At 42.1% G+C, this 12,206-nt stretch overlaps 1 protein-coding gene across 1 annotated transcript in view; it reads right to left on the bottom strand.

Annotated features, from left to right (window-relative positions):
* Positions 1-12,206, bottom strand: part of ddr2l (discoidin domain receptor family, member 2, like) — a 44,675-nt gene that overhangs the window by 6,748 nt on the left and 25,721 nt on the right. The window contains exons 7-18 of the mRNA XM_042420334.1: positions 11,430-11,535; positions 11,162-11,351; positions 8,900-9,146; positions 8,106-8,183; positions 7,786-7,928; positions 5,742-5,853; positions 4,842-4,958; positions 2,462-2,706; positions 2,202-2,329; positions 1,274-1,471; positions 942-1,176; positions 115-264 (exon numbers count right to left, since the gene is read on the bottom strand). Coding sequence (XP_042276268.1) covers positions 115-264; positions 942-1,176; positions 1,274-1,471; positions 2,202-2,329; positions 2,462-2,706; positions 4,842-4,958; positions 5,742-5,853; positions 7,786-7,928; positions 8,106-8,183; positions 8,900-9,146; positions 11,162-11,351; positions 11,430-11,535 — 1,949 coding nt within the window. The remainder of the gene's footprint in view (positions 1-114; positions 265-941; positions 1,177-1,273; positions 1,472-2,201; positions 2,330-2,461; positions 2,707-4,841; positions 4,959-5,741; positions 5,854-7,785; positions 7,929-8,105; positions 8,184-8,899; positions 9,147-11,161; positions 11,352-11,429; positions 11,536-12,206) is intronic.

Here is a 12,206-nt window from a genome sequence, read left to right as displayed (position 1 = left end):
GAGTGTGTCTTTGTTGACCGAGGTGGTGAGCTATTGTGTACAGTTGCTCTTACAGGGATAACTGTCCACTAACCTACTGTATCTTCCACTTTGAGTGTGTTTGATTTGTCTCACCTGTCTGCCCTGGTTCCTGAAGAACTCGCCAGTGTTCTCTATGACCTGTTCGTCTGACAGCAGGCTGTAGGGCTGCTCCTTACACAGAGTGAAGATCTCCCACAGGGTGACACCAAATGCCCACACATCGCTGGCTGTGGTGAACTTACCCTGGAGAGGAGACAGCGGGCGACATAACAGTAACGTGATGAGGCAGAAGACAATTGATAGAGCTGTTCCAAAATTAGACTCCAGAAAGTTTTATCCAACACGAGAAAGTCTTGACTATCTTATCTAAAACTGTGATAAACTTATCCATGTTTGATTTAAAACAAAACTGAACCTGAATGTTTCTGAGAGCAAGTTAACCCTTTGAACCAAATTTTTTTTTTTTTTTTTTTTTTTGTTTTCAGTCCCTTTATTTAAAGGCAGAGACACTGAATGCCTTAACCGGGCTGCCATACATTGTTATTGTCCGAATAAGTTGGGCTACACATTCATCATTTTGCTTGTGAGTTCTACTACATGTTTGGAACAGTTTTTATGAAAAAAATAGACACAAAAAATAGAGTGAGTAAATGAGTTATGTCATAACTCAGTTGTTATCAATGCAAATTGTGTCCATCGCGTGCAAGGGGTTCAAATGGACCCAGCAGAATTGGGACCTGATTCCAAAAGATGTCTGAGTCAAATATAAGTTGTTAAACTTTAGTTTGCTAGTGCCTTTTATATGTTTCATGCCATTGCTTTGTCTAGGAATACAATGTCATTTTAGTAAAAAGTCTGGACTTGAGATCTGGTTTGGGTCACTTTTAGTTAGTTAGTGTCTTCCTCCCTCCCTCCCTCACCAGCAGGATGCTCTCCCAGGCCATCCATCGTATGGGCAGCACTGCCCGGCCCTGGATGCGGTAGTAGTCACTGCTGTACAGGTTTCTGCTCATTCCAAAGTCAGCGATCTTGATGGTGAGGCGGCGGTCCAGCAGGCAGTTCCTGGTGGCCAGGTCGCGGTGCACGAAGTTCAGAGACGCCAGGTACTTCATCCCCGATGAGATCTGCACCGACATGTGGAGGAGGTCGGACAGACTGGAGGGGGAGAGAGATGACAAGGAGAGAAGATGGAGGTTACACAATATAAAATATGGTTCATCAGCAGTACGAACAGCATGTATTCCACACTAACCTGACTGAAGGTATGTTGTTGGCATGTGTCAGCGTGCTCTCGATCTCCCGCTGTGACAGAAACATGTTGAGGTCTCCATTCTCCATGTACTCGGTCACCATGCACAGAGGGTCGGATGATACACACACACACAGCAGCCGGATGATGTTGGGGTCGTTCAGACGAGACATGATCTTTATTTCCTTCAGGAAGTCGTTCCTGATGGACAGAGGTGAGGAGGCATGCTCACATTTAGATTTTAGTCCAGATGAACAAAAAGATTTCAGAATCACCCACCACCTAATATGAACTACTTTATATACAGCTAGCTAGTTTAGTCCAGTGGTTCCCAACCTAGGGGTCGGGAACCTCCAGAGGGTCACCAGATAAATCTGAGGGGTTGTGAGATGATTAATGGGAGAGGAAAGAAGAAAAAACAAAGTTCTGATACACAAATCTGTTTTCAGTTTTTGGACTTTTTCTCTAATCTTTGATTTTTTGTGAAATATTGGATCATTTGAACATTTATTGAAATGAAGCCATGTGAGAAGTTTAGATGGAAAAATCACTACTTGGTGGAGCTGTTAACAACTCATAGACATGTGAAATGTGATCCGGACTACACACTGCTCGCTAAAAATGCTATAGGACTTTATTGTGTTATCACTGTCATTTTCATAGTTGTGTGTGATTAAATGTCTCATAATGTCATATTAAGTCAACTAAACCTAAAAGCTACAGATGAAATATCAAAATATAACAAATTTCCATGACTTTTACTAAGTACATTCATGCTCCCAGAGGATGAACCTTTTTGATTCTCATGATCTTATGACCCTTCTTTCAGTAAGTTATTCATTCATCATTCATTCATCAGCAGCAGAGAGTTTTACAGAGACAATCGGGGTCACAGACTGCTATAAAACACTGTTTCACACACTAACTGTACCTGGCTTGGCTGGTAGCGTCGGCTCTCAGCTGTTTAACAGCCACCAGCACTGAGCGGCCGTCTCTATCGGGGAGGGGCGATCCCTCTCCAAGGAATTCTGGGAGTCCCTCAGCCTCACACAGGTGGACCTGTAGGAGACGAGCAAGTATAAAAACAACTATGGAAGCAGAAACCTGCAATGAAGTCTGCAGGAGGTGAACGTGAGATCAGATTAAGTTTTCATCTTTCACTGTCCGGCGCCCCACCCTCCTCCCACTCACCTCTCCAAACTGCCCCTCCCCCAGCTTCTCCCTGAAGATCAGCTGTTGTCGTGGGAACTCGGCGGCAGAGATGTCCTTCCTGGTGAGCGAGTCCACAGTGAGGGCAGGGACGGCGTACATGTTGCTGCCGGTGACGCCCTGCAGCCGCACGATATCCGTCTCTGCATAGTGTGGCGCGTTGCTATGGAAACACTGGTGTGGCGTGCACTGAGTGATGTCAGGTTCGGCGTAGCCTCCTCCACACGCTGTGGGAGAAAGAGGGGCATGTTTGTGTATAAAAAAAATATTAAATGGAATGAAAATATAATTCAAAAACCCAAACTGTCTCTGTTTCTGATAAATGTTTAAACGTCTGAGGTCACACCTTTCAGCTCTTACCACGCAGCCAGCCTGATGTCATGTGACAGGAAGTCAGCAGGAGGAGGTCATAGAGAGGGTTATCGAGGAGGAGAGCTGGAGGAGGAGGAAGAGGGAAAGGAAACGAAAAACAGACAGAGACAGAGAGGGCTGAGAGCTTAGGAAGAGAAAAAACTCGAGCATGAGAAAAATGAGCATGCAGATTCAGTTTCACAATATCATCATGAAAATATTAAAAAGAGAGAAAGGAAAGTAAGAGTGAAAGACAGGAAATTAACTGCAGAGAAACTCATTCAAGAGTTATTAATGTGTGACAGGAGACCAGATGATTGACAGGAGGTTGGAAGTGATTTCCTGGTTCCTGTAGATGTGTGGAGTTGTTGAGTAGTCCAGCAGGGGGCACACTGCAGCAGTTCAATATGTTTTACTGGAGACCTCTGCTCTCTCTGACACACAGGTATAATGGTGCAGGTATACAAGGATGGGCAGGTAGATTTACTGTATACCTACCTAAAAATAACCACTGATATATGTCTGTAGGCAAACATGTTACAGTCTTTCATGTAATCTGCTACATTTAGAGAGAGATTTTTGTTCTTCTACTCGTTGTTCTATTATTATGCAGATATGCAACTGTTCACCAACTTTATGTTTCACTGACATATTCCGCTTCTTACATTAAATAAAAATGACATTTAGATATCAAGCCGATAGAGTTGCATGTGAGGGGCTACTGGTTCCAGATGTATTCTGTATTCTCATATCATTTTTTTCTTTAAACCATCTCCTCAATATGACTGAACATAGAGACTCAAGACTCTCCTCCATAATGTAACGATCATACAGGTTTATGTTGTGACAACCAATTTCAATGATTTCAGATGTTTTCTGTGTTTCATGTTTTGTCCGTCATTTTGGCGGATGGCTACAAGTATTACATAAGCCTCTGCCACTGTTGCTATGGAAAAGAAGCCAGTCATAGGTGTGAATCAGAGCAGTAATGAATTCAAGACTCTTCATTGTAAACAAAACTCAGCACCCTAGTTGCCGAATTTACTCAGAAGTGACTCAGAAATTAACAGTGAACTGATTTACAGATTTTTCTCAACACTGAAATCTTTACTTTTCACCCGCCGTTAGCAGCGCACACAACTGAGTTTTAAGCTCAATGACTGGAGATTTATTGCTGAAATGCACCTTGGGTGTAGTAGTTAACTTCTACCCTTAAGTTTTTATGTACACAGTCTTGTATCTTCAGTTTTTTATCAAAGAACCAGATATTTTCTAACACAGTTGTTAATTGATTGTACTAATGATTTAACCAGGAGAGTTTCATGTTGATCCGAAGACAGAGAACTGTGTGCCACTGAAGCTGTCTATCAGAAAAATGAATGGGATTTTTACTTCCATACCCAGTGGTGCTTGAAATAGCTCCTCCCACTTTATAAGTCAAATGTTATTGCTAGCGTTAATGGTCAAACCCTTTGCAAGTCGCTCAATGCTCAATGCTCCACTAGCTTAGGCATCAGAACAGTCTCATCACATCAGTAACTGTTGCCTACAGTAAGTGGTTATCTTCCAGTATAATGTTATGGCACTAGCTACGAGTTTTACACAGTTCATATCTGCTCATGATGGAATAACGCTGACACCATGTGGCACATAGCAGCAACATACCAGAATCAGCAGTGGCATATGCTGGTAAAGAATTGTCATAAACTGGTGAGGTGAGGAGTGATCCATGGTAGTGGAAGAGGATTGACATAACATTTTTACGTGTTATACAATACACACCATCACCACCACTTTTCAATCCCAGCGTCACTCCAGTTGTATCAACATTTTGATATGTTTATGATTCCAACAATGAGACAGGTCACCAAATCTCTACCTTTTATAAAACATGAATATGTACTGGAAAAGTATTCTTACACTTTTGTCTACTGACTGACGCGACAACCAGTCATGATGATGTTTTACCTCCTCGCTACCTGTCCCTCCATGTGTGTTCCTGTGTGTTTACCTGATGCCTCGGCGCTCTGTGACAGCTCTGGCAGCTTGTTTCTCAGCACCGCCGGGTTCTGGTACTGTGGGTCCAACAGGAAAACTCTCTCGTAGTGAGGGTCCGTGTGAGCAGGGCCTGAGGGAAATACAACAGGAGAGAATCAAAAAAACAGTTTCCTGATCTGATCTGATGTCCAGGGGTCCAAGCTGTTCCTGCACCTGAAGATATTCAGTTTACTATCATAGAAGGCAACAGAAAACAGAAAATATTTGCATTTGTTCTTTAAAAAATACTCAAAACAAAGACTCTATCATCAAATTAATTGGCTATTAATTTTATGCTGATGAATCAATCAATCAATTAATTGTCTAATTGTTGCAGCTCTAGACAACATTCACTTCGGATTGAAGAATCCAAGAAATTGTCGTCTCTCATCTCCACTTTCACTGAGCAGCATTTTAGGGTTGCAACGATTAGCAGAATAATTGATTGGTTGATGGACAGAAAATTAATGAACATCTACTTTGATAACTGAGTAATCGTTTCAGTCATTTTTAAGCAAAAATGCTAAATATTTGATTGCTCCCGTTTCTCACATGTACACAAATATAGGGATTTGCTGCATTTCTTGTTCTTGCATTGCAGTAAATTGATAATTTTGGGTTTTGGTTTGTTGGTCGGACAAAACAAGACATTTCAATATGTTACATTGGGCTTTAGGTAATAGTAATAGGCATTCTTTACTGTTTTCTGTCTGTCGGGAAACGCAACAGAATAAAGTCAACACAACAAACTTACTGTATGTATAAACAAGCGATCCACAAATATTGGTAATCAAAGCCATAGTTCCTTAGCCATAGCCTTTTCTAGTCTGCGCTAATATTTCTAATATAAGAAAAAGTATCTGTTGCTGTCTACCTGCAGAGGAGTGTCCAGACCGGGGGGGCACAGGGGGGGTCTGGAGGATAATGGTGTCACTGCAGGACGACAGTCGAACCGTCACCTCCTCGTCTAAGATCCGACGAGGAGCCTGGGAGAGGAGAGAGGAAGAGGAAATCATTTCTTTTAACTTTAATGAAAAAACGTCTTCTTTATCCTTATTATTAATGGCTGCTTCTTATTCTTTCTTTGGTTTGTGACTGTTTTATACTGAACAGCTGCTCACATCTGCTGCTTTTAGATATATAAACATTTTCAGATTTGACAGGTGGCTTGAAGCTCCTTAAAATGATTCCAGAGAGAAGAATAAATGTGATGTGCGTCAAACAAGTGTGTTCCAACATTTAAATTAAAGCCTTCCCAAGAATAATTACATTTTGATGACTTCAGTACCCAGGGGAGCAGGAAATTGAAACCATCCAAAATAATAGACTTTAACAGACAAAAAGAAAAAAACATGAATTGCCAATGAATTCAACAAAATCTTGATTGCCATTGTATTTGTCCTATTTGTTGAACCCATCACTGAAACTTCTGAAACTTATTCTTATCAGTAAACAGTGAAATGTATTAAAAGTTAGGTAAGCATACCTATGGATGCCCTGCGATTATCTAAAATGTTTTGACTTACCACCAGGTCCTGTAGTGGCTGTGCCATCAGAAATTTTCTGGGGCCCATGACAGACGACACCATCCTCTAGCCCTGACCTAACTTACCCTTTACTTACCTACAGTACCTTTGAATCCTACTCTCACCAAAGCAAAGAGCAGATACTTGAAGGGCCGGCCTGTGGCATAAGCCACGTAGGCGGTCACATAGGACGCCAAATGATTGGGAAATGGGTTTTTTGGAAATATGTAGTCTAAAAGTTCTCCCTTCTTAATGTTTTTTCTGCGTTTTGCCCCATTAACTTGCATGGATTTTCTTCTGATTTGATTTTCCAAAGCCTTACTGTTCAGTTTTTGCACGACAGCCACCAAACTTCATCTGCTACCTCAGGCAATGCCACCAAACACTCATTGAATGGCACCTAGACCCCAACTTGCCTTTTTGTCTGGAGGACTGGGAGGACTTTGTCTGGGCTGGAGGTACTATTGTGGCAATTTACTTTAATGCAAATTCATATCTGAAGTTCTTGGACTGGAGTTTGCACTTTTTGGGGGCTCTGATCTAAATCTTTTGGGGCTTCAGTTTAAAATCTCACCTAAGACACCAACCTAGTCAGAGGATACTTAACTGTTTAACCTGCTAATCTGCCCGAGCTAACCTACATTGGCACCACTGGCATGATAGTCGACTTCATCTGATTGCCATGGCCTGCTTGGTAGTCCAGCCACCATTCCTGCATATCTGGTTCCACTTGTCTAACAATTAACTACTAGTTATCTCAGAAAACTATTCCACACCATTCTCTGACCTAATGTACCTTTAAAGTGTCTTTGAATCCTACTCTAAACCAAGACACGAGCAGATACCCGGCAGCTCTAACCGTCCTTATATCTTCATTGTATTTGCTTCAGCTTCATCTGAGAGACAAGGCCTACCTAGTAGTCCAGCCATCATCACTGTTTATCTGGTTCCACTAGTCTTACAAATAGCCACTAATTAGCAACCCTTGTGGTACTAAAAACTTTTCTTGAATTATGTTCCTTGACTTGTCTTATCAAAGGAAGGAAAATGGTACAGTGTGAAGTTGTGTGAGTGTAAGAGTGCAGACAAGCCTATAGTCTCTAACATTAGTTATCAGCTGGGCACCCTCTCAATAACTGCTGTTTGGTTGACTTGGACCCACGACACAGAGAAGGCTCGACAGAAATACCTCCCTTTTTATCTCCGACAACACTCAACAATTACTGATGATGAGCTGAACTCAATTCAGACCAAAAACTTAATCGAATGAAACTCCACTCAGTGAGTTTCTGCATTTTTGTTTCATTGCAAGAAACAACTAGTCATTTTTTATTCATGCAGAATCTCTTCACGGCTCAGTGCTCTGTTTCTCTCTCTGGTTCATCTCCTCACCTTCTCCAGCACTTTGCAGACATACTGGCACCAGAGGATGAGGAAGATGATAATGACTAACAGCAGGATGATGGTCACCAGGCAGCCGATCAGAATGGGTGTGTTCCCGTCGTCTGGTGGGTAGCTGGTTGATGGACTGGTTTCTGTGGAGGAGTTGAAAATTAAGATTTAGATTACATACTGTTTCCTACAAGTTATTCAGTTTCAAGTGAAAGCCTGACAATGGATTTATTTATGGTCATTATGTTAACGTTACGGTATTTTAATTTTAGAAATTCAAACTTTTTCCTTCCCATATTAAGTGAGGTTAAAGTTCATACCTGTCTTTGGTGTGGGTGTCGTGGTGCTGTCCTCACTGGTTGTAGATGACGTCTCCTGAGGCAGGAGTATGGTGTCCTCTGAAAGACAAATAATATTAATTAATGCATTTTATTTGTCTGTTGGGAGTGAGTTGCTGCCCTAAGTGAAGGTGTTCAAGTATCTTGGGGTCTTGTTCATGAGTGAGGATAAGATGGAACGTCAGGTTGACAGATCGGCAGTTATGCGGGCGTTGTACTGGACCATTGTGGTGAAGAAAGAGCTGAGCCAGAAGGCAAAGCTCTCAATTTGCCAGTTGGTCTACATTCCCACCCTCACCTGTGGTCAGGAGGTCTGGGTAGTGACTGACAGAGCGAGATTGCAGATACAAGCAGCCAAAATTAGTTTCCTCCAGAGGGTGTCTGAGCTCAGCCTTAGAGATAAGGTGAGGAGCTCTGAGGGGAGCTCGGAGTAGAGCTGCTGCTCCTTTGTGTCAAAAGGAACCAGATGAGGTGGTTTGGGCACCTGGTTAGGATGCCTCCTGGACGCCTCCCTCTGGAGGTGTTCCAGGCACAACCAACTCTTTGGAGACCCAAGGGCAGATCCAGAACATGCTGGAGGGATTACATATCTCTCTTGGCCTGGGAACGCCTTGGAATCCTCCAGGAGGAGCTGGAGGGTGTTGTCAGGGTGAAGTATGTCTGTGTTTTCTTACTCAGTCTGATGCCATCGCCATTTGGCCCCAGATAAGTTGCGGAAAATGGATGGATGGATATTTTAAAAGCAACGTGAGACCGTATTTGTGTGTGACTGTTACCTGACTGAAAGGAGATCTCGCTGAACATCATCCAGACGTCGGCGAAGTAAAAGTGGCAGCGGAGGGATCTGGCAGTGCGGCGGTTCAGCGGTACAGTGACGTACCGGGCACTCGGGTTTCTGTCGTCCAGCACCGTCTTGAATGCCACAGGCTCCGCCTCCCAGTCAGCATTGATGTGGGGTTTAAACAAACAGGAGACGGAGGAGAAGATCTTCACACCGCTGGAGAACATGTTGTTACTGTGAACCTGGACAGATGGACAGAGGAAGGATACTGATATTTAAAATATAATGTAAGTTAATCTTAATTTTATGTGTTTTCAGTTTTTTCAAAAAATAACTCCCAACTACACTCCGTTGCTGTTTTGAAATCACTTCTTGTCAACTAAACTCAGCCAGACAATATATTTCCTCATAGCAGGTTTTGGGAAGCTGAAACATGTTCCTGAGGTTTACTGGGCACATTTTAAGATAAATTAAATTACTCCTGATCTGGACTGTGCATTTTAAGCACCTCATCACTCAAAAGTAAATCAATCATTTTGTTGGCATTTAACAACAATATATCCAAAGACTCTTAACCACAGAAGCACAGTCAAAGCCTCATGGGAAATGTAATTATTTTTACGAGCAAAATAATTTGTCTTTTAACTTTAAAATAAACTTTTATTGTCCTCTAGACAACCCTCCTTTTTTTCTTGTCTCCATATTTTTGTGAATTGAAGTGATCAAGGCTTGGGATAAGGGCTCGAAGAGAAGTAGTTCTGATGATTTGTTAGTGTAAAGCTAACTGTCCAACAGGCAGTTCTGATGGAGTATACATCAGCCTTAAGCCCAAAATTTTCACTAAATTTGAAACATCAAGTTTCAACTCTTGCATAAGTTTTAACTTTAATGCTACCCAGAATTAATTCACATCCACTTACATCTTTATTTAGTCTTTATATACAAACAGGACCATCTAAACTTTGCTTCACATTCATTATGAACCTCCTTTTATGTTCATGTTCTATGGACCCAGAAACAAGGAAACCTAAGGAAGCTTGACATTTTTTGTGCCGTATGCGCCCAGTGAGCAACTTTCATGGGAATGGAGAACCATCTTGGAAAATGATATCCATTTCTCTTAAATATCTGGTATTATGGCCTTTTTTGCACATTTTTATGCATACTGAGTCTGTTTTAAACATATCTGTGACATTTTATTCACCAAAAGTTTTCTCTAAATCCATCTTTCCTTACAGCCAAGATTCCTTTCTGTCCTCCAGCAGGCTGTTTCCAAAGCTATTTACATAAAATCTGCATTATCAATGAGCACCTACTCCAACTGACTGGAAGTGTGGCCTCCACCTTCACCACCAGCCAACTGGAGTACTACCTAGTGAATAATGCAAGTTCCTTTTGCTGCATCTTTATCTGGAAGAACGTCTGCAGCTGTAAGACAGTATATAGCGGAATATGAAGCAGAGTCTGATCCTGACTGAAGGGGAAGAACGGGAGGATCATGTCTAAGTTTCCTCACAAAGTAAAAGCCTTTTTTTCAAATGTTGCCAATAATGGAGGGAAGATTGTCTCCAAAAATGAATTTCAGACATTCCTGACGTAAATTTCCATCCTCTGGAAGGCTGTAAAGACTTTTTAGCTGCTGAGCAACCAGCAACACTTCCAGTGTCCTGCTTTGCTTGTCATCCGACTGTGATGCAAACTGTGACTACAGAAGTTACGTACACACTCAGTGTAGCACTGGGCGGTGGTGGGCTCATGTTAAAGCTTCCTGCAGACTTGATTTGACTTTCTGGTGTGATGTAGTAACAAGTACCGCCTCAACACTGCTTGCTCTGCAGCTGTGAATTTCAAATTTTCAAATAACCTAAAAAGACTGAAGAGACAAAATTGAGTAATTTTACAGCACAGGAGGCCCCACCATCACCCTGACCCATCCCAAAGATCAGTTTTATTATTTTCTACAATACCAGCCCTTTCATACTTCCATGGTTCATCATGACATATCTTCACAAAACACTACAGCAAAGATCACTGAGCATGAAAGATGGAAACCAAATTATTGTTTGTACATTCACAAACTGAAAAAATGAACTTTTCTTTCTTTCTTTTCTGGAAAGATACTCTTGGTCTCTCCCTGTATCGTACCAACTGTTCCACTGCTAAATTATTGTGATTTTAAAATGATTTTGTCAGTTTTGCAAATATTTTATGAGCTTTTGAGCCTCTCTGATGATGTAAAGTAAAGATGACTGTAAACCTTCATGGAAGTGAAGTTCCTCTGATGGTCGAATACAAACTCCATCTCCACATATCCCTGAGTTCCCAGCGAGTCATTTCTCCAGCCCAGGTAGTCGTAGCCTGGCCACACGTGGTACTGACGCGTCCGCAGGAAGTTGTCCTGGCCGATCACACCGTCCGTCAGCTGTCCCAGCCCGCCAAACAGCCTCCTATTGGACAAGAGGACTGTCAGTCACAGAAAATAAACAGAGTGAGTTACACTGAAATGTGATGAGTGTGTGACCCGCCTCCTCTCATGTGCTCCATCATACGTGGAGTCGTTGAGGTTGGCGATGGGAGAACCAGGTGGCATCATGAGCTGACCCTCTGGAGCGCTGTAGGAGATCAGACCTTCTGCAGGGAGGAGGGGAGCACAGGTTAAAGGGTTAATACAACAAGTTTTACTGTCATATAGCATGACTGTTTCAACTATAAACGTGATTTTTAGCACAATTTATTGGCATGTAATTTAAAAACGAATGAATGAAACACTGATACAAGGTCGATTTTCCCCCCATGTCACAACAACGATGGCAGATCCATAAAAAACACATTAGATATTACTTTCCATTCAAATCCAGCACAATTTTTTTTGCTGAATTTCCAGCCTGTTGTCATTCCGAGGGCATCATATACCAAAGCTTTGTCACACCCATCAGCGTCTGATACCGACGCACAAGGCAGCCTTTAGACGCACTGGGCTTTCAACTAACTCCAATGTAAACCCATCTGCGCCATAATTAGACGCCATGACACCAATGACGTCTACACAAGGTGACATTTTCCTTTTTAGGAGGAGGTGGGTTGGGTGGATGGCTAGCTAGCTAGGTCTTTGCTGCAGGAGACCACTGTTCGCTTCCAACCACGAGTGTCACATTTCAAACAACGACTTGGAACAGTTTTTTCACATGGTGTTTACTGTTGCCATGACAACGTTTCAAGTGATCATTTTAACTATCTTTCCCTAAACCTAACCAAGTGTTTTTTGTGCCTAAACCTAACCACACCAGTTGCTCTGAGTGTGT

The sequence above is a fragment of the Thunnus maccoyii genome, chromosome 9 (genome assembly GCF_910596095.1).
Source record: "Thunnus maccoyii chromosome 9, fThuMac1.1, whole genome shotgun sequence".
Lineage (NCBI taxonomy): Eukaryota > Metazoa > Chordata > Actinopteri > Scombriformes > Scombridae > Thunnus > Thunnus maccoyii.
Note: the sequence above shows the minus strand (reverse complement) of the source record. Positions and strands in the feature narration are given on the sequence as shown.